Source organism: Schizosaccharomyces octosporus (genome assembly GCF_000150505.1).
Source record: "Schizosaccharomyces octosporus yFS286 unplaced genomic scaffold supercont6.2, whole genome shotgun sequence".
Taxonomy (NCBI): domain Eukaryota; kingdom Fungi; phylum Ascomycota; class Schizosaccharomycetes; order Schizosaccharomycetales; family Schizosaccharomycetaceae; genus Schizosaccharomyces; species Schizosaccharomyces octosporus.
This window is the reverse complement of record NW_013185620.1, coordinates 168,497-187,468: the sequence shown is the minus strand read 5'-3', so window position 1 is coordinate 187,468 and position 18,972 is coordinate 168,497. Positions and strand designations below refer to the sequence as shown.

At 37.1% G+C, this 18,972-nt stretch overlaps 8 protein-coding genes and 1 non-coding gene across 9 annotated transcripts; 3 read left to right on the top strand and 6 right to left on the bottom strand.

Moving 5' to 3' along the window:
• Positions 1-3: 3 nt before the first annotated feature.
• On the bottom strand, positions 4-570 carry SOCG_03720 (ubiquitin family protein Urm1). Its single transcript, XM_013163630.1, has 3 exons — positions 456-570; positions 253-408; positions 4-197 (listed from the first exon to the last, which is right to left on the bottom strand). The coding sequence occupies exons 1-3, from the start codon at positions 476-478 to the stop codon at positions 29-31; spliced, it is 348 nt and encodes a 115-aa protein (XP_013019084.1). The 5' UTR covers positions 479-570; the 3' UTR covers positions 4-28.
• A 260-nt stretch (positions 571-830) lies between these two features.
• On the bottom strand, positions 831-2,502 carry SOCG_03719 (diacylglycerol O-acyltransferase Dga1). The gene is made up of 4 exons (XM_013163629.1): positions 2,187-2,502; positions 1,766-1,994; positions 1,414-1,725; positions 831-1,369 (listed from the first exon to the last, which is right to left on the bottom strand). The coding sequence occupies exons 1-4, from the start codon at positions 2,373-2,375 to the stop codon at positions 1,050-1,052; spliced, it is 1,050 nt and encodes a 349-aa protein (XP_013019083.1). The 5' UTR covers positions 2,376-2,502; the 3' UTR covers positions 831-1,049.
• Positions 2,503-3,768: 1,266 nt separating this feature from the next.
• On the top strand, positions 3,769-3,840 carry SOCG_16242. Its single transcript has one exon. It is a non-coding gene; the product is annotated as a tRNA-Thr (tRNA).
• Positions 3,841-3,906: 66 nt separating this feature from the next.
• Positions 3,907-6,356, bottom strand: SOCG_03718 (hexose transporter Ght5). The gene has a single exon (XM_013163628.1). It carries the CDS (start codon positions 6,122-6,124, stop codon positions 4,529-4,531), a length of 1,596 nt encoding a protein of 531 aa, XP_013019082.1. The 5' UTR covers positions 6,125-6,356; the 3' UTR covers positions 3,907-4,528.
• Positions 6,357-7,783: 1,427 nt separating this feature from the next.
• On the top strand, positions 7,784-12,440 carry SOCG_03716 (meiotically upregulated Mug46). Its single transcript, XM_013163626.1, has one exon. It carries the CDS (start codon positions 11,131-11,133, stop codon positions 12,058-12,060), a length of 930 nt encoding a protein of 309 aa, XP_013019080.1. The 5' UTR covers positions 7,784-11,130; the 3' UTR covers positions 12,061-12,440.
• On the bottom strand, positions 7,885-10,421 carry SOCG_03717 (hexose transporter Ght6). The gene has a single exon (XM_013163627.1). The coding sequence runs from the start codon at positions 9,714-9,716 to the stop codon at positions 8,112-8,114; it is 1,605 nt and encodes a 534-aa protein (XP_013019081.1). The 5' UTR covers positions 9,717-10,421; the 3' UTR covers positions 7,885-8,111.
• On the bottom strand, positions 10,935-14,118 carry SOCG_03715 (uncharacterized protein). The gene is made up of 6 exons (XM_013163625.1): positions 13,576-14,118; positions 13,425-13,529; positions 13,210-13,304; positions 13,044-13,084; positions 12,866-12,960; positions 10,935-12,797 (listed from the first exon to the last, which is right to left on the bottom strand). Coding segments are annotated over exons 1-6 (414 nt in total). The 5' UTR covers positions 13,578-14,118; the 3' UTR covers positions 10,935-12,721.
• On the top strand, positions 13,630-16,935 carry SOCG_03714 (exocyst complex subunit Sec6). The gene is made up of 5 exons (XM_013163624.1): positions 13,630-14,296; positions 14,371-14,398; positions 14,452-14,556; positions 14,611-14,676; positions 14,799-16,935. The coding sequence occupies exons 1-5, from the start codon at positions 14,259-14,261 to the stop codon at positions 16,806-16,808; spliced, it is 2,247 nt and encodes a 748-aa protein (XP_013019078.1). The 5' UTR covers positions 13,630-14,258; the 3' UTR covers positions 16,809-16,935.
• SOCG_03713 (Set3 complex subunit Hif2) lies at positions 15,086-18,924 on the bottom strand. Its single transcript, XM_013163623.1, has 3 exons — positions 17,925-18,924; positions 17,455-17,874; positions 15,086-17,418 (listed from the first exon to the last, which is right to left on the bottom strand). The coding sequence occupies exons 1-3, from the start codon at positions 18,657-18,659 to the stop codon at positions 16,957-16,959; spliced, it is 1,617 nt and encodes a 538-aa protein (XP_013019077.1). The 5' UTR covers positions 18,660-18,924; the 3' UTR covers positions 15,086-16,956.
• Between the last annotated feature and the right edge of the window lie 48 nt (positions 18,925-18,972).

Below are 18,972 nucleotides of genomic sequence, written 5' to 3'. Positions count from 1 at the left end.
TTACCTTAGAACTAACTTTTTTATTGACTTAACCACCTATTGAACAGTTAGATTTCGTAGTCGTTAAAGTTATATTGTCAAACATACCATGCAAAGTAGATACAAAAACAACTTGATCCTTGTCTTCAAGAACATATTCCTCTTTATCTAGAAGTTCCCAATCTTGATCATTCACCAAGACGATAATACCAGGACGACTAAGTCAATACGTTAGAATCCACAAGCAGTAAAAGTACTACAAACCGAACATACACTGTGCCATCCAAATAAAAGAGCTCCTTTTGAGTAGGACTTTCGATTTTTTCAGCCATGAAATGGATCAAGGACTTCAATGTCTTGTCCTCTCCTAATTCTGCAAGCTCCAAAGAGAGTTCCTTTTGCTTCTTAAAGAGCATGTCCAACCCTCCACTGCACATATCTAATTAATTTAAGAACAACATCAGTGTCCAACTTACAGTAATTCTATTTTAACTACCATTTTTCAATATTTGATACTATGTTCTGCAGCTATTCTTTTTCCACATATTCTAGCTTGAATCAATTTTCGTAAATTATGATAGTGTACTAAGGTTTATTGCGTTAACGTGGCTTAAAACAATTGAAAGATTTGCGTTAATCAACAATAAGATATACGATTTAAGTGTAGTACGCTTGGAAGAAAAAAGAAATGTTACCAACTATTTAATTAACTATATGATTGAATGACTAGTAATCGTGAAGTACTTTCACTCAGGATCTATCTTTTTTTAGAAGATATAAGAAAAGCGTTTTGATTCTACTGACTACTTTCAACCGTTTTCATGCATAACTACAGGATGTAAGTTATTGCTAGCGTAAACAATAGACCTTATCTCTAGCGACGAAATGAAGTATTAAATACATAGTATATATTAAACTGAAATAATAAGTATAGCCAAGATCTTAATGGAATATATGGAAAGGCGAATTAAACGAGAATAACAAAACTGAAAAGAAGGGCAGACTATAAATACGTGAATAAGTGAGGAAGAGCTTGAAATGACGAAGAAAAACGTTACAAAAGGTGAAGTTTAAGCAGCCAAATGTAACTCTTTTACTCTTTCTGGGACAAAAACATCTTTATACTTGTTCCAAAGTCCATCAAGTCGACGAATGTATTCTTCCTGAGTCTCATAAAGCTCCTGGCTTGTGGGATTTGATTTTTTAGGCAAATCCAAGGGTTCTCCAACGACTATGTTAATTGGCTTCCTCCAAGGCATCAAGCCAAATGATTTGTTTAATATTCCTCGTCCATAGAAAAAAGGGATAGTAAATCCTGCTAATTTTTTTACAATTTCTTGAAACTTGTAAATGCGAGTTCCAGGATTGTTGTTCACCTGTTCAAAAATATCTAAAAGCGGTTAATTTCACGTTTCATATGTCATAAGAGCGTACCCGATTCGCCAAAGGCAAAGCAAGGAACTAAACTTGAACCAGTCAAGTACGCCAACTTGACGAATCCCAATCTTTTCTTTAACACCAAATTATTTTGTCCGGGACGTGACAATAGCGATTCCTGTGCACCACCAATAACGATAACAACACTTTCGCCAGGTCCCCTGGATAGAATATTGACACAAGATTTCTTAGAAACAGAATTAACGTTTAAAGCAAGCAAATAGTCCCGGTATACAGGAACATAAAAATTGGAATTCAAAGTCAAGACAGAAGCGTTTATACCAGGAAACAATTTGCTGAATTCGGCACCTAAAAGGTGTTAAAAATAACAATATGTGATTTTACATACCTTCCGTCGCAAACCCACCAAAGGCCCCAAGGGATAAAATTCCATGAGGATGATAGCCAAAAATGTAGTTCTTTTGTGGGTCAAGGTTTGCAGTCTTGTGAAGACGAATAGGGAAATAATGACAAAACCAGTGATACGGAGCAGCTCTTTTCAGCCATGGACTTTGACGATCTTTAGCTGTCACGAAAGCATCATCGTAAAATAACCATGCCAGATATACCAAAAGGATCTACATTAGTTAATATCACTGCATTAAAGGAATTGATCTAAAATGAACTTGACGTATTTCCTTGTGCGTCGACTTTATAAAGCTTTTCGGATAGACAAGTACAGCTACTTGCTTGGATCCAGCACTACGTACGTAAAACCTAAGATTTCAACGTACTCTTCCGTCAAGAATCACTATTAATTATATACTTACAGGCCATATCGGTAAGAACACCCATAAAATTGTAAACCAAGACGCAGTAAGCGTCAAACTAACACTGTGAAGAAAGACGGCTAATGCCTCAACCGCGCTTGCTAAGTGGGATTTCTTGTATTTTGGAGTAAATGTTGTGGACTCTAAAATTCCGGGTATAGGGCCCGTAGTTTTAGTAATTTCTTGCATTATGCCTGCATCCAAAGTTTCTTCTGTAAAATAACCTTCAATTGGATGAAAAGGGAAGATAAACAAAGTGGTTTGCGGAAGGATGAATTTGATGTAACCTCCGTTGATTAATTACTCTTGTGTCAGCGCTCCCCTATTGTAATATGATTATACAAGGGAGTCGAGTATTACTCTGAGATAAACAATGTATCTTTTAAATGTGAACAAACTAATGAGTAGTATTGTATGAATAAAAAGAACATAAATATTTGAAATAAACTTAAATTTTCCAGTCAACCGAAGTTTCTTCTGATTTATTTTATAAATCGAGTGTCATTTTGACTAGCTAACAGTTCATTAGAACTGTGATTAATTTCAGCACGAAACTCTTCCTACGAATTTAGAAAACATATGCCGATCGAATAATGACGGAGAATACAAAAAACTTCCCGGCGGATTCAGTTTGACATACTCGTGCTGGTAGACTCAGTAGCTAGAACAGGTACATCTTCTGTTAAACGAAGCTTCACCTCTTGAAAGGAAAATATTGATAACCATGTTGGTTAGAAACCATCATCTTTTGAGAATATTCAACACCCACTGACTTGTTTTTCAATATGGAATCTGAACGTTATGTCAAAAACCTGTATCTCAGATACTAATTACCATCCGTAGGTATGTGAACCCAACACTTATTAGTTCACATTGATAAAATGTATAGCGCCATGGAATTCAAATGCTTGACTTCAAAACAGCTATGGTGGTGATAGCATTGATCAGATAGTTGAATAATAAAAAAGAGTTTCTTTATGTCAAAATATGTGTCACAGTTTGGGATGGAGTCATGACTCTGTAAAGTGTATTGTGTCTCCATAGGTTGCTGCACACAACTGCAAGTCTAGAAAAAAGGTAAAGAATACAGTGTACCGCATCAGAAACCACATCAATTGGGAGATTAAAGAGCCCTCATTGACAAGCGATATCCCCATAGAGCAGACATAAGTAGCTTAACTTTAAGTATATTATATCAATGTAGTCGATTACCAGTCAGTGTAATATATTTGTTTACTTCTGTATGTGACATACCCAATGGATATGTCTTGCTTCCGAATTGTTAATGACAATAGCATTGTAACGGACAATTAGCATTAACTGAGCTAGAGCAAATTTGAGTCCTACTCGTGCACATAGTCAACATTCCAGAGAGAGTATCGTTCCTATTATATCATGTAATTATCAGGTAAAAGCACAACTACGGAATTTTTTTTCACTAATCAATCATTAAATGTAAGACAGGCTATTTTCTATCTTTTTTTGTACACAGTCAAAATGTTTTATAGATATCCAAGTGAAATACGAATAGAAATTACGCTGCACGTATCTTATACGTTTCGTTGTTACAACTTAACAACTAGCTCTTGTAGCTCAGTGGTAGAGCGCTTGCCTAGTAAGCAAGAGGCCCAGTGTTCGAGTCACTGCTGGAGCAATTTTTTATTTATCCCGAAATCAACGGGATGTCTTACTTATTTTTCTAGCTGACCTTGCTGTTTCCCATTGCAGCTTTATCATACATTCCAATCTACTATAAATGACAGTTGTAAACATTCTTGATTCAGCTTGCCAGTACTTGATCAATTTATTTATCAAATTAAGGGGCTCAATATAAACAATAAACAAAAGTTGGTTGCTTTAAGAAAAGAAGGATAGTCTCCAAGGAAGGCAAGAAGAGATATACATGAAATTATCCTATTTGCCTTTCTAGATGCTGGTTACTTATAAACGAGTACGAGACTTCGTTCGCTGTTTTCTAACTAATGAGGTTGATTGAGTACATCGTGAAATATGGCTGAAAATGCCAAAGGTTCTTCATTGATTCCTTATGGTGTGTAGTGCAATAAGTAAGATGGAAGGTAATGCCAGCATGGATGCATATTAACAAATTGTATGTGAATCAACAAGGATGCATTCATACAAATAAATGGGGTGTCATAACTCATGAAATGTGTGAAGGAACACAAAATTTAGTTTGAACTCATTCAATTAAGAATGAATAGGGTTTTTACATCGTGGAACGATTTAGGTGGCTTTTATAGAAATCCAAAAAAGAGGATTTAATGAATCTCAATAACTTCTAAACATGGATGACATGAAGATCCTTTGGAAATTTTATAACTTCATACCTCCTCGACATTGTCGATATACTTTGACTTTGGCTTTGAAGGAGAAGACGAAGCATTTTCCATACTGTCAGAAGTAAAGTTGTCAAGATCGGCCTTATCATGCTTGTCATCTTCGAAAGCTTCCTTATGTTGTTCAGAGTAGCTGGCAATATTCTTGGGACGGTGTGACCAGGGCTTGCGACCAGAAATATAAACGAGATTGATCTCTTCCAGCGTAAGACCTTTGGTTTCGTGGGCAAAGGCGAAGATGACAATAGCAGCACACAAGTTGCAAGCAGCAAAGACATAGCCATACTTGAATCCAATGGTATTAGTGATGAAGGGAGTGAAAAATGAAATTAAGAATCCCCAGAACCAATTACCGGTAGTAGCTACTGCAGCACATTTGGAACGGAAACGAATTGGGTACGATTCACCAACAATAACATACGCGCCGGGAGCCCAAGCTTGAGCAAAAGCAAAAATGAAGAAACAGGAGAAAACAATCATTACAGTACCAGCTTGGTGGTTAGTGGATCCATCTGATTTATATAAGCAACGATCTCCGACTGCGGCGTAAATGAAAAAACAAAGTGATTGCCAAAGTGCACCGATAATTAGAGGAGTACGACGACCAAAATGTTCCATTACATAAAGAGCTCCGAAGGTGCAACAGAAGTTTACGGCGTCGAGAATTAATGCTGCTAAGTAGGGAGAGGTCATACCAGTGCCGCGGAATACTTGAGTACCATAATAAAAGTAGTAATTATTTCCGGTAAGTTGCTGAAGGGACATGACACCAATACCAAGGAATGTACGATAGCGGATATTTTTGCTAAAGATTTCTGGCCATTTAGCAGGGCCGCCAGCCAACTCAGCTTCACAGTCCGATTTGATCATATGGTATTCAGTTTGAATGACCTCGTGCTCAAGATGAAGGTCATTGTTCTTGCACATAATTTGCAAAGCTTCTGCATCTCTGCCAACGGAAATTAAGTAACGAGGAGATTCAGGGAGGAAAAGGATACCTACAAGAGTAATGATACCCCAGAGCAAGTTAATACCAATAGGGACACGCCAAGATGTGCTCTTTGCAAGTCTATGAGTGCCCATGTTGATGCAAGCGGCGATGAAAATACCGGCGGTAATGAATAGTTGGTAAGTAGTGACAATGGCACCACGCATCGCGGCAGGAGCAACTTCAGATTGATAACCAGGAGCGAGCACAGAAAGAGCACCAATACCGAGACCAGTCCACATCTTTGCGACCATGAACTGTACCCAGGAAGGGAGTGTTGTGAGTTGTACAATGATACCGATGAGGTAGACACAGGTGAAGAAGAGAATTGAGTTACGCTTACCCAGACGATCAGCAAACGGAGAAGAAAGAATACAGCCTGTCATGGATCCAATGTTGACCATACCAGTCAGTAAACCCTGTCTCGCGGATGAATACGAATAAGTATCTGTTTCCTTGTCATATTTATCTGCATATCGTGATTGAAAGTCGCGCATGTTTGTGATACCACCAATGGATCCTGTGTCAGCACCGAACATCCATCCGGCCATGGACACAAAGACCAGCATGACAATTGTCAAGATCTTTGCCATTGCGAAAGCTAATGTTCAAAGAGAAAGTTGGAAGGTTAAAAGAGTTGAAAAAAAAAAAAAAGATTGACTGAAGAGAGAAGAAGATTAAATAGAGTAGGTGTTAACTAGAGATCAAAGAATTGATTGTTAGTGTTCCTTTATGTCTGTATGTCGCAACTGTAAGAAGCAGGTCCTCAAATGATAAAGTCCTGAATCAAATAAAAATATAGAAGCAATAATATTGATATGAAATTTGGTAAAAGCAGAGGAATTCTTTCTGTTTATATAGTCGACAAATGACCACATTGGCTTTGTTTGCTATAAGCAAACGAGACTTTTGACGACATATGGAGAGAGAGATTGTTTCCCAATAGAAGACGACTATGACACTATCAGACTTTATAATTGGTTACTTTAAAATAAAATTACTAGATACGTGTTAGACTATAATTCTAATACAGTACGAGAAAGAATAGGGATGACATCGTAAACAGTCCCTAAATGCAAACCGCGATCCCGTAAATAAAAGTAGGCTACGAAGAGATGTGGTTTCTGAAATATATAAATTTTCAGTATTAAATTGCTTAATTTAAGGCTCTTTTATAGAAAAAAAACTACAAAAAACTGCTGCCTGTGTCGCTTTTAGTCCATGCAAATGACGAGTACATACCACGAGTTCTTCAGAATTATAGTTTCCTTACACGTAATGAATACTAAAGTTCTCACTGAACCAATCAATAAGGGGGTTCATGTTGGGGAAAGTGGAGAAACATAAAAACTTAGGAAGAATCAGGGTTGAAGAAGGCTTCGCAGGTATCCATTATTGGGCACTAAAATCTCATGAGAGAGGGGAAGGGGCTCGGTTTTACGAATAGACAAAGGGGAAAGAATGGAGAAAGTTTCGGCTCTTTTTGTTTTGGGATTGTGTAAACAAAGGAATGAAAAAACAAACATAAAAAATAGTTTTCTAAAGACTACAGAAGCTTCAATTAAAATTACAACAATTACAAAAAGAAAAAGAACAAGAATATAATAATCTACTTACTTTAATTCTCAATCAAAAAGAAATTTGGAAAAGAATCGTGGTGCACTTATTAAAATAGCGAATGCTTGCAGTTATTAGACGAAAAATTGAATATATAAAATATAGATATAATAAAGTAATGTTGCAATAAATTTTGATATATTGAATGTAGCCATAATGAATAGACGATAGCCCACTTTGTTAGTTTTGAAGTTACAAGATACATAATTTCCAAATCATAGTAGACAACACTTATAACAAGTAGTAAAAACGAGACTGAAATCTGAATAGACTCCAAAGGTTGATTGTTAAATATTATGAGTACTTACTAAAACCAAGAAGATCTGGTTTTTATTTATTTGTTTTATTTTTGGGGTCATTTTGCATCTACTTATATCATAGACTAGGAATGTCTCCAGTAGAACATGTATTTGTATCGAGCGAACTTGCGAGCTTGCTCAAAGTAGTTTCCGTTTTTCATCTCAAATTTTTTCTTTTATCATTCAAAATATGTTAGCTTCTCAAAAGCATTTCTAGTAATAGAACCGACTCTCGGTCGTCCCTATCCCTATACATATTTTATACAGATCTTTCTTAGGATTATATCCCATATGCTATATTACAGTAACCTTCACTATAGAATAATCCCCTGGGAGAGGTTTCAATCATAACCTCGCGCGTGTACGACTTTGTTCGGGCATGTCCGGAGATATATGCGGACAAGCTTCTACTAGTATAGAAACCAAACATGTTGTGACCGAAAATAAATAAATTTACTACATAATAAACAAAGGAATATTCCTATGTCAGGAATTCGTTTAGTTTTAATCCTAAAAAAAGTAAGGATATGCATCTTTCTAATACTCCATGTGCCAGCTGTTTTGACATTTTCATTCTTATTCCAATCCAGATCCGTCTTACATTTTCTTACATGAACATACAAAATAACAGACAACGAAAGTTTCGTCTCGTACAAATGTGACCTTAAAGACCGACAGGATTCGTGACCTGCTGAGGATAATTCTGTCGACTTGTCACTGAATTATCATCGGAATGAGTATCTGGTCCATGCTGAACGTATTCATTAAATTTGGATTTTGGCCCACGAGACTTTTCTGGCTCCCGATTCTGCACCTCGTCACGGTTGCGCTTATAAGCTCCGCTTTGCCAAGGTTTTATAGAAGACATGTAGAGTTGGTTAATTTCTTCCAAAGTAAGACCCTTCGTTTCCTTGGCAAAGAGGAAGATGATAACAGCAGCTGTCAGGTTGCAAGATGCAAAAAGATATCCATACTTGAAGCCAATGGAATTGCTAATAAATGGAGTAAAGAACGAAATCAAAAAGTTGCAAAACCAATTGCTTGCTGTAGCGACGGCAGCGCATTTGGAACGGTAACGAATGGGATAGGATTCACCAACAATAACGTATGCTGCAGGAGCCCAAGATTGAGCAAAGCAGAAAATAAAGAGACAAGAGAAGACAATCATGACAGCCCCAGCACGATGATTTGAGGTCCCGTTGGGGCGTGTTAAAGCACGATCACCAACTGAAGCGTAAATGAAGAAGCAAATAGATTGCCAAATACCACCAAAAATGAGGGGGTTACGACGACCAAAGTACTCTAGGACGAAGATGGCACCAAAGGTACAGCCAAAATTGACAGCATCGAGAATCAATGAAGCCAAGAAAGGAGAGTTCAAACCGGTACCACGGAACACTTGAGTACCGTAATAGAAGAAATAGTTGTTACCAGTTAATTGTTGGAAAGCCATAACTGCCATACCTAATAATGTACGGTAACGGATAGGACTTTGGAAGATTTCTATCCATCTGCAGGGACCACCTTCAGTTTCAGCTTCCACGTCTGTTTGAATAGCATTGTATTCCTTTTGCATTAAAGGGTGATCTGGTGTAAGTCCGGAGTTGCGACACAAAATCTGCATGCACTCTTCGTTTTGCCCTCTCATTGCCAAATAACGTGGAGATTCCTTTAAAAAGAGCATACCTAAAAACATCAAAATTCCCCATAACAAGTTAATACCGATTGGAACTCGCCATTGTGTAGTTCCATGACGCTTTTGTGTGCCAATGTTGACACATGCAGCGATGAAAATACCAGCAGTAATGAAAAGTTGGTAAGTAGTGACAATGGCACCGCGAATCTGTGGTGGAGCAGATTCAGACTGATAACCTGGAGCAATAACCGAAAGGGCTCCAATGCTGAGACCAGTCCAAATTTTTGCGACCATGATTTGAACCCAAGAAGGAACTGTGGTAAGTTGTACAATGATGCCGCTTATATAGACCAAAGCCCATCCCATGATACATTTTCTTTTACCAAAACGATCGGCTAAGGGTGAAGAAAGTAAGCAACCGATTGTTGTACCTATGTTTACCATACCGACCAGAAGACCCTGACGTGCTGAAGAATACGAATATGTGTCGGCAACCGGATCATAGCGGTCTGCATATCTCGATTGAAAGTCTCTCATGCTGGTAATACCACCAATGGAACCCGTGTCAGCGCCAAACATCCAGCCGGCCATGGACACGAAGACCAACATCATGGTCGTGAGTAATTTCCCCATTTTGAAAAACGATAATCAGGTTTTCCAAGGAAAGCAATAAATGGACGATAGCTTATAAGAATGGATGATTTCGACCCAAGAATAAAATAAAAATACTAGAGGATATATTAATACTGCGTTGTATACGGAATCTTGAATCCCGATTGACTGATTCTGTATTTGCTTTTATATGAGACTTGTTCAGAATAAACAAACAAGGCAGAACCAATTACATAAAGTGGTTGTTTACTCCAAACTTTATAGCGAAGAATGCTGAGCGTGTTTTAAAGACGCGAACGAAGTAAACAAACTGAACTGAAAACACTATTTTATTTGAGGTTTGCGAGAATTGAAGATTGGCTAGCAAGTTCTGAGAAAATTCAAAAGATGGTCCCCACTTGAAGTAAAGAAGCTTGAGAAAGAGGTTTCTGACGATGCTTTTGTGTCTTACGGGAAACAACTAGTTACCAGCCGTATGAAGTTTGGTGTCAGATTTTCAAAAGTAAACCTGATTAAAAACTATTGTATGTATATACCTCCTCTACTCAAGATTACCTCAGTCTTCTCCAGTTCATGTTTAGTTATGATCGAAATGTCGCAAAACAATACTGCAATAATTAGGAAATCGGTAACACTACCTTTCCTGCTAATGAAGCTGGCCATGATATATTTGTGACGTAGTATTATGACAGTCGGTCACTCTTATCTAATTAAGTTTCGGTCAATACAGGGAGATATGATACTGTAATATACATGCATAACCCAATCATATGGATCCCCACCTTGAATCTCCACAGCCATAAAGTTTGGGGTATGTTTACCATTAGTCGCAAGTGTAAACAAACAAGGAACCAGTCTATGATTCCTCATGAATAGTCTGAGGAGGGAGTCCATCCAAATTGGGAGTATAAATTGTATTTCATAAATTATTTCAGATTTAATTTTCTGAAGAAATAGCCGCTACTCCGAAAACCTACACCACATTGTTTGTGTTGGTATTATGACCATTCAACGCTAGACACCTCATCTTTCTGTAACATAAAAATGGAGAAAATGAGGGGCATGAATCCAAAAAAGCTTATTTTCTTTACTCAAATGAGGCACTGTTCGTATAATTCGGTGGCTACACAGACTATAAACGCTAATTTTCATGTGGCTGGATTCTATAGGAAGAGGGGAAGACTATTCACTCATTACATGGTCAATTTTAATTTGAAAGTGCTTGAAAACGCCTTGTCATTTTGGTCCCAGTTTATGATCATTCAATGACTAGATTTATCCATGTTTTCTATATATTCCGTGAATTCTCTCTCATTCTGGCATCAATATTTCTTGGTCCTGCTCAAATATATTCATTTTTTGCCTATTCTCACACTTCTTTTTTGGTGTTCAATTCATTTTCAACTGTTTGTCTATTTCAGCTCGTTTTACAAGTATGACTCAAATCTCAAAAGTTTCTTACAATCGCCCTACCATACAAGCCAAGCGTGATCATGCACAAGCTACAAGCTTTTCAGTCTCCACGGAACATACAAAGCTTGAGTCTTTTGAAATGGACAAGTATTCCAAACTTGAAGGCCTTCGTGCACAATTGTATAATCTATTAGCAAAAGCACCCTTTTCTAATCTCCGCAAACGCGATTCTATTTTGCACAAGTTGTTTCGATTGCTATATTGCCCAGGTCATTATATCTCATGCCGTGAGAAGCAGCATATCCATCGAGTAGTCACTACTAAAAGTTTGATGCATAGCTCACCTGGTGCTATTGACATCGTTTACAAAGATGGTAGGCAAGAGGAAGATTCGATTGATGATTTCTATACCGACGCTATGCAGTCGCCGTTATCCATGACTGTGATCAATGATGATAGCAAGTCTTCGTATTCGGAGTCTTCTACTTGTACAAAGTACAGCTTTCCCGATAGTGCTTCTTCCATATCCTGCACAGCTCAGAAGGATTTGGATACGTACAAACAAAAATTAATGACCGATAAGAGTGAAGACCATAATAGCATTGATTGGTTTTCCATGGATAGCGACGATGAAGATTCACTAAGCTTCTCAAGCTCTGACATTGAAAAAAACTTCTCCGTTCTAAAAGAATTACTTAAAAATTCAGAACTAAAGTCCGTTGGTCAAGTTGTGCAAGGAGAAGATATTGATCGTTTGGAGAACACATGGAAATCACTGAATAGTGGATCTATTGATGATCCTTCTATCTTGCTTCTCCGTTTAGAATTCCTGTTGGCAGACCTGCAAACTGCCATTCGTAAATATCCAGAAATGACCTGTGGAAACTACCAAAACGAAGCCTTTTTTGATAAAGTAAAAGTGGAACTTCAAGGTTTTGGCGTCTGCGTATAATATTCCTTTCATTTCTCTTATGATAATTTAAATTTCCTAACCTCATATCTATGTGATTAACTTTTTCTTTCTTTGATACTTTTTGCCTCTTTTTTTTTTTTGCTACGAGAGCTAAGCTCTTTGCTATTATGAACTATATTCTCATGTTTTAAAGGAACTCTCATTTCAGATTCATTCCTATTAATCAACTAATCTAATTTCTAATATTCAGCAGTATTATAATTTTCCTTTTGGAATAATCCGACGACCGGATAATGGTATTTATCTGTATAATAATGTAAATATTTTCACTACAATTTAGTGATGATAACGGAACCCATTCTATATATTTATTTTAGATTTGATGGAAGTAATGTACGAATGCTTGAGATTGAAACCAAAATGTGATTTTTGAGATTAAAAATGAATATGCAGTTTTAGATAGCTGTCAATTCGTAATCTAGAAGAGCACGACAAAGAAAAGAAGGGGAGTATCCTGAAATTATTCCAGATTTCATAGAAAATATACACTATGACTCATTTCTGTTAACGTAGCAAAATTGTAGTACCAGATTAAGCGGGTTCAATCCTAGCAATACAAATTTATCCTAGAAAGTAGTAAATACCATTAAGTAAAGGTGCATCAAATAAAGAAATGCAAAAGATGGTTGGTTTGTATATTTTATTCTCTAGAAGGCTTTTCTTGCTTAGCAGCCTTCATTACATTTTCAAAGGCAGAGCGTTGGTCATCATATCCACTAATGAAAGCGTTAGCATATCTTCTTCTTTTTATATGGTTTAATATAGATATCAGCGTTGTACATACTACCAAAAGTTAACAAATCGGAGACCTTGGACACTTTGTACGGTACAGTTAAAAGCGTGACAGCCCAACAAAAGATAATTTCTAGGGCTAACCATCTAATAATAGAAAAATTAGTAAGCAAGGTCAATTTAAATAAATATTTGATCGAATCATGTTCAATTCGACCAGATATACTTACCCAAGCATAACGCATAAATACTGCGGAATAGGCAACAAGGGCTAAAGATAAGTCAGCAAGTAATCCTTATCAAGCACTTTCAAACTATTATCCATGAACCCGAGTATAAGAAGAACTATACTCGTTCAACCTATACTCGTTTGCATATGACTTTAAGCCCACATACCAGAAGTCATCTGTCCAGAAATCAATTGAGGGTCCTTTTTCAAATCCAAAATGGCAGCAATAGGTATACCAAAGTTTGATAGAGGTCCCCAAAAGCTATACCATCCTGGTTAGCAAATTGGATTCAGCAATGTAATCAATGACAAACTCTGGCTAAAATCCTAAAGACAATGGATTTTGCTAGATTTACAGTCATGTTAACATAATTATACGTACTGGGTACTCATCAAGTATCTACGAAAGTCGGGACTTTTAAGCCATACGCCAAAGCGCTTCATCACATTTTGTGAGGCTTTCTGAGTCAATTTTTCGGGGGCATTCCTATAATTTAGTGTGATTAGTTACCATAAATCCCTAAACACCTTACATTTTCAAAGTGACTAGTAGTTGGTGGTTTCCTTTGGGTTTCCGGGTAATAAGTACTCTATTACAAAAAGTGTGATTGAACAGATAAATCTATGCAATGCTACCAACAGTTTCCAAGTCTGCTAAAGAAGTGATAATTTTATATGCAATAAACAATATAAAGGGAAAGAAAAAAAGTTCTTTACAATATTCACATTACAATACAAAAGATTTGTCTCCAAGTATTTTGAATAGTGCATTCCATGGTAACTGAAGATCGAGAGAAATAGGGCACATAAGTTAACAGAAAGGAAGAGCATGCAAATTGTTAATCTCTTTTACAAATGCTTTTAATTGTTCCCTTTTTTATTAAGGCTTGCGTATTCATAGTCCACTTTCTTTGTTCAGCTTTTTCGCTTGCATAGCTTTGACTGAGGAGGACGACACTCTTTTAACTCTAAAATATCTCCAAGTACATAACGAAAAGTTACTAAAAGTAGAATATTTTAATTTGGCATACTTCTTCTGTTATAGGCCATTATGCTGTTTTATTTTTATTTCATTCTTACTTTGTTTGATCAGTTGTAATATGTTCCATCTCCGTAATTTCACTTATAGAGTTTGTTGCATCTTGCTAAACGTGAACGGCCAGGTCTCTTCAGAGTCAACACCGTAAACAAAGCGGCTTCTTCGTTTTCCAGTGAAATGTCTTTGGTTTCTTCTGATGAGCTCGTCTATAATAAGTATGCTTGGATGATGAGTAATGGCTCCTTTTGTGTTTGTGTTCAAACTGGTATTAACAATCCCGTCTGTATAGAGTAGCCGATATCCTGCGGCAAAGCGAGGTAAAATCCAATATACAATAACAAAGTCAAGAAAAGCATGACTGACTGAATAGGATCTATACAAGCTTTCATCCCATGTCGAGAAGCTCGAACGCGAGAAAGATACATTCGACTTGCATGTTAAAGCAGAGCTTGAAAAACATTCAGAGAGTTTACAGGTAATGGATTTGCTCCTTTTTACTGATTGTAAATGTGTCTAATTCTATTTCAAGAGAGGGAAACTCGCCCTTCATGATTCCCATCTAAAACGTCAAAAGCTACTTAATGAATTAAATCATGTACGTTACTTTTTGTTCTGACCTTTTTCTTGCAAATCAACAGCTTTGGTTATAGCAAAGCCGTTTGTCTGGAAAATATGGCTCTTTCGGTAGAAACCGGTTTACTGACAAGTGTTTATTAGATGCGATCTTTATGCACAGCGGCTCATAAAATGGTTGAGCAATTTCCCCTTATTAGCCAAGTCTCTCGTATATATAAGAATTGCTATGCTACTCAACAAATGATTGTACAACTTCAAAATCTGATGCAAGAAACCGACATCATTGAAGATATAATTCGAGAAGACTTGGAACATGATCCAACTATGCCAAATTTGCTTAAAGCACACTTCAAACTTACTAAACTTCGTACTTTTCGAGATGAAGCCATGTATCAAGCTTCATTGGAGAGTAGAAATGACGCGTCTACCACCCTACAGTCGTCTTTTTCAAATCTAAATGCTCTTTCCGAAAAGTTTGATCGATTAATCTTTAACTACTGCAGTAACTTGTTTGAGCTTTTAAAAGTTGGAAACACAAAAACGATCGTTCGAGTATTCAAAATTATCGAAGCCGAAGAAGCTTCAGATGAAATGCTCAAGAGCATCAGAAATGCCCAGTCTAACCTCACTGATGCAAATGAAGCTCCATTCATGAACCTTCAAGGAAGCTCTCGTCAGCTTCGGAACTTTTGGTCAGAGGCAAAAGAGATTTTCCAAGCATCAGTTGCAGAACGATTTCATCAAGCCTGGTCGAATTTTATTACCCAAAAAGCCGATCTCGAATTAGAATGGATGTTTGACGATTTGCAATACGCATTTAAGGTTCTTCCAGAACTGGCTTCTCCATCCTTCGATCTTGCCAGAGTATTTGCTATAATATATCAACAATGTCTCGTAAATCTTGTAAAGGATTCCATTTCTTCGGACACCCCCGCCGCAATTTTTCTGTATCTTATCAACTTTCACAAAGAATATCGAGCCTTTTATCAAGAACATGCTCCATTTTCCGCCGATGAGATTCAACCTTCATTAGAAGATGGAAGCAATGGGGTATTGGTAAAAGAATATACCAGACTTTTTACTCAGAAAATCCAGGAGTGGTCTGATAAATTATTCCAAAGTAGTGTTGAGGCTTTCATTAAACGTGAGAGCGAGCCTGAACTGGACAGCGATGGAAATTATGGTATTCAAGGAACCATTATTTTCTTCCAGATGATTACTCAACAAGTTAATATTATATCGCAAACGAATAATCCCGAGGTTGTTAGTACTGTTTTACGATCTATTATGTATGTAATGCAGGCGATGCAAGAACACTGGAAGACCGTGATGAAGACAGAACTACAAAAACATTTATCTACTTCAAATACTCCTCCAGGATTAATGGAATATCTATTGGCTCTTGCCAATGACAATCTTAAATGCGCAGGTTTTATGGACAACACGCTTTTGCGTACATTTGAGTTGGCAACGGATAGTCGCGAAGAAGATCTTCGTGAATCCTTTGGCAAAACAGTAGATGGTTTCATTTTGCTCAGCGACATCGGTGTAAATGAAATTGTTGAAATCATTAGCAACGATGTGAAGCCCGCTCTTGCTACTTTATTCCATCCTGGATGGTATCAATCGAGTAACATGAAGTTAATTGTTGATACGTTTAGAGATTACATTGTAGATTGCATAGAACATATGGTACCTGGTTTATTTGATGTTTTCTTGCTTGAATCTTCTAATGCCCTCACAATTAACTATCTTCGTGGAATATACAACAAAGGAGTAACTTTCGAAGGTCCTAGTGCTATTCAGCAAATACGGTCCGATATAGCCCTCGCCATCCGAGCATTTGGTGAATATATGGCTGCGGAGCATTTGAAGGCTACCTTTGAACCCATAGAAAAATTACTCCTCGGCATGCTCGATGCAGAATTGGGAAGTGTTGCAGAATACTTTCGTCTTCTTAAAGAATCTTATTGGGATGCCCCGTTGTCCTTGGTAGAGGTCATTCTCACCAATAGAACTGATCTTGATCGGGGAACGATACGAAAAATGGTTGAAATTGTTAGACAAGAAAACTCCAACATGCAACAATACTCCTCGAACAAGCCAACAATTTTTTCTCAAATTACGCCGGTCAATGCAGCTCCTCTTTAAAGTATTCTTTTGTGCATACTTATGATATTTAATGATTTCGCGAGAGGCGCTTATATTTATTAGTAATTTATTGGAATTATAATGAAGGTATGCATCACGTATATTTTACGCGGTAAAACTTTAGTAGTTATAAATAACAATAAAATCATTAATCCATCTCAAATTTCTTGTCGCTAACTGTACAAATCACAAGCTCCTGCGTTTGCTTTCCAACTATTAGATGCTTATCATCGGGACTCCACTTTAAACAATTAATTTGTTCCTCAGATTCATTATTTGCAAAGGTAGCAATTGACGAGTTTTTTGGAACCAGCTCTTGAATTAAGCTACTTAATTTACAGTCCCATATGCAAAGGCTTCCAATGGAATCACCAGTTGCTAGTAATCGTCCATTGTTACTGAAAGAAATCGAAGTTATCGGGGAAGCATGTCTCATACACACGGACAGCTGTTGTAAGGATATAGCATTATATAGACTGATAATGCTGTTGGAAGCAATTCCAAAAATAGGAGATCCACTTCCCTCGTTCCAGCCAATACATTCAATTGGAGAATTGAAAGGAAAGGTGTGCATACACTGCAATGACTCGCAATTTGACTGGGACCATAACTATGAATTAGAAAAGTTTCTTTAATATATACATACCTTTACGGTAGCATCGCTAGAAGAAGATATTAACAGCAAAAAGTGCGGATGATAACGCAAAGATAAAATGGATTCTTCATGAGCCTTTACGATACTAAAAATTGGGTTCTTGTTTCCAATGTTAAAAATTTTTAAATTTCCGTCTGCATCAGCAATGACGAAAGCATCTGTAGAAATCCATTCTATATCCAATACAGAAGAACATGTATCTAAAAAGTATACAAGTGAGCGTTTTAAACAATCATACAATACAACCCCACCATCAGCGGAACCTGCCGCTATGTATGTGTCGGTCGCACTCCATTTTAGTGTCAGCACAGGGCTTTCAGTTTCTTGAAAGATGACCTGTTGAGATCCATAATCATTAAATAATTCTATAGATCCATTAAAAAAAGAACATGCAAAGTATGCTCCAGAATGCTGGTATGGTTAGCTAACACTTAAACTCAGTCAGACAGATAATTTCTTACACTCCACGCAATACAAGTAACATCCTGACTTTCAACGTTGGATCCGTAAAAGGTTTTAGGATCGTCTCCAAATTTGCAAATACTCAAATCGGCGTTCATCATTCCTACAACGAACTTCTCAGGATTAGTAGGCTGCCAGTCAGCACAAGTTACAGCATGTCTCATTGAGATAGTATCTGTAATCAATGACGATCCTTCCACAGACGGCCCTTCCCATTGAGTACTTTCTTGGTTGACAGTATCGGGTATCACAGCTGACTTCTCCTCTGTATAAAGCGAAGGTTCGTTTGAGGGAATTTCGGTTAAATGGTCATCCATTTGAATATCCTGTTTGTTTTCATGTATTTCTTCCGTCTTGGAAGAGTTTACTAATTCAGAATGCTTATGTCCTTGTCCAATTGGGTCTGCCAGTTCATTACTGTTCACATTGGGTCCGTAACAGAAATGAGGAACAGTTAATAAAAAGTCATTTTTGCAAGGATGTTCACTGTTCTGCATGTCTTCTTGAGTTAATGGGCCTTCTTTCACTCCTGGAGGTGGATTGTCGATCCAATGCTGCTCTATTTCCATATATTGTAAACCTTTTTGCAAGACTTCAACGAGCCTTCCAAGAGGACAGGTCAAATTCCAGTCCTTGTCTGAATTTTGAACATTGGTTTCACGTTCGAATGCAAACTGCGTATGTGAATAACCTGAGGTGTTAGTGAATAGTTTTTCAGTCAAATCATAATTCATGTATATAATTAAAGTACTTTACCTGACTCTTGTAAATACCTCCAAATAATATAATTTATCTGATTTGTATCCATAATGACGTTGAATTTGAATTTCAGATCCGATATATTGCAATGTCTTCTTCAATGGTTTCTACCACTACTGGTCGAACTGTAGCAATTAGATTTTAACCTCAATAAAATTTACTATCAAATGGTATGCAAATTTAGTATTTTTATGAAGTTTCCTCAAAGATTCATTGAATCTATATATCTCACAAGTCAACTGCTATAGTCACAAACGTTTCACATGAAGATGTACTATCTTCTTACAT

What these genes read in the sequence shown, in the direction of transcription:
- SOCG_03718 (XM_013163628.1), bottom strand. Translation starts at nt 6,124, where the DNA reads ATGGCAAAGATCTTGACAATTGTCATGCTGGTCTTTGTGTCCATGGCC.
- SOCG_03720 (XM_013163630.1), bottom strand. Translation starts at nt 478, where the DNA reads ATGGTAGTTAAAATAGAATTACT. An exon ending in GTAGTTAAAATAGAATTACT is followed by an intron (nt 409 to 455) that starts GTAAGTTGGACA and finishes AGATATGTGCAG; the next exon opens with TGGAGGGTTGGACATGCTCT. An exon ending in TTTTATTTGGATGGCACAGT is followed by an intron (nt 198 to 252) that starts GTATGTTCGGTT and finishes GTATTGACTTAG; the next exon opens with TCGTCCTGGTATTATCGTCT.
- SOCG_03714 (XM_013163624.1), top strand. Translation starts at nt 14,259, where the DNA reads ATGTCTTTGGTTTCTTCTGATGAGCTCGTCTATAATAA. An exon ending in GATGAGCTCGTCTATAATAA is followed by an intron (nt 14,297 to 14,370) that starts GTATGCTTGGAT and finishes CCGTCTGTATAG; the next exon opens with AGTAGCCGATATCCTGCGGC. An exon ending in TACTTAATGAATTAAATCAT is followed by an intron (nt 14,677 to 14,798) that starts GTACGTTACTTT and finishes AGTGTTTATTAG; the next exon opens with ATGCGATCTTTATGCACAGC.
- SOCG_03717 (XM_013163627.1), bottom strand. Translation starts at nt 9,716, where the DNA reads ATGGGGAAATTACTCACGACCATGATGTTGGTCTTCGTGTCCATGGCC.
- SOCG_03713 (XM_013163623.1), bottom strand. Translation starts at nt 18,659, where the DNA reads ATGAATTATGATTTGACTGAAAAACTATTCACTAACACCTCAGGTTAT. An exon ending in TTACTTGTATTGCGTGGAGT is followed by an intron (nt 17,875 to 17,924) that starts GTAAGAAATTAT and finishes TAACCATACCAG; the next exon opens with CATTCTGGAGCATACTTTGC. An exon ending in CTAGCGATGCTACCGTAAAG is followed by an intron (nt 17,419 to 17,454) that starts GTATGTATATAT and finishes TCTAATTCATAG; the next exon opens with TTATGGTCCCAGTCAAATTG.
- SOCG_03715 (XM_013163625.1), bottom strand. An exon ending in AGATACTTGATGAGTACCCA is followed by an intron (nt 13,305 to 13,424) that starts GTACGTATAATT and finishes AGGATGGTATAG; the next exon opens with CTTTTGGGGACCTCTATCAA. An exon ending in TATTTATGCGTTATGCTTGG is followed by an intron (nt 12,961 to 13,043) that starts GTAAGTATATCT and finishes TTCTATTATTAG; the next exon opens with ATGGTTAGCCCTAGAAATTA.
- SOCG_03716 (XM_013163626.1), top strand. Translation starts at nt 11,131, where the DNA reads ATGACTCAAATCTCAAAAGTTTCTTACAATCGCCCTACCATACAAGCC.
- SOCG_03719 (XM_013163629.1), bottom strand. Translation starts at nt 2,375, where the DNA reads ATGCAAGAAATTACTAAAACTACGGGCCCTATACCCGGAATTTTAGAG. An exon ending in TGTTCTTACCGATATGGCCT is followed by an intron (nt 1,995 to 2,186) that starts GTAAGTATATAA and finishes TAACTAATGTAG; the next exon opens with ATCCTTTTGGTATATCTGGC. An exon ending in TGGTGGGTTTGCGACGGAAG is followed by an intron (nt 1,726 to 1,765) that starts GTATGTAAAATC and finishes AACACCTTTTAG; the next exon opens with GTGCCGAATTCAGCAAATTG.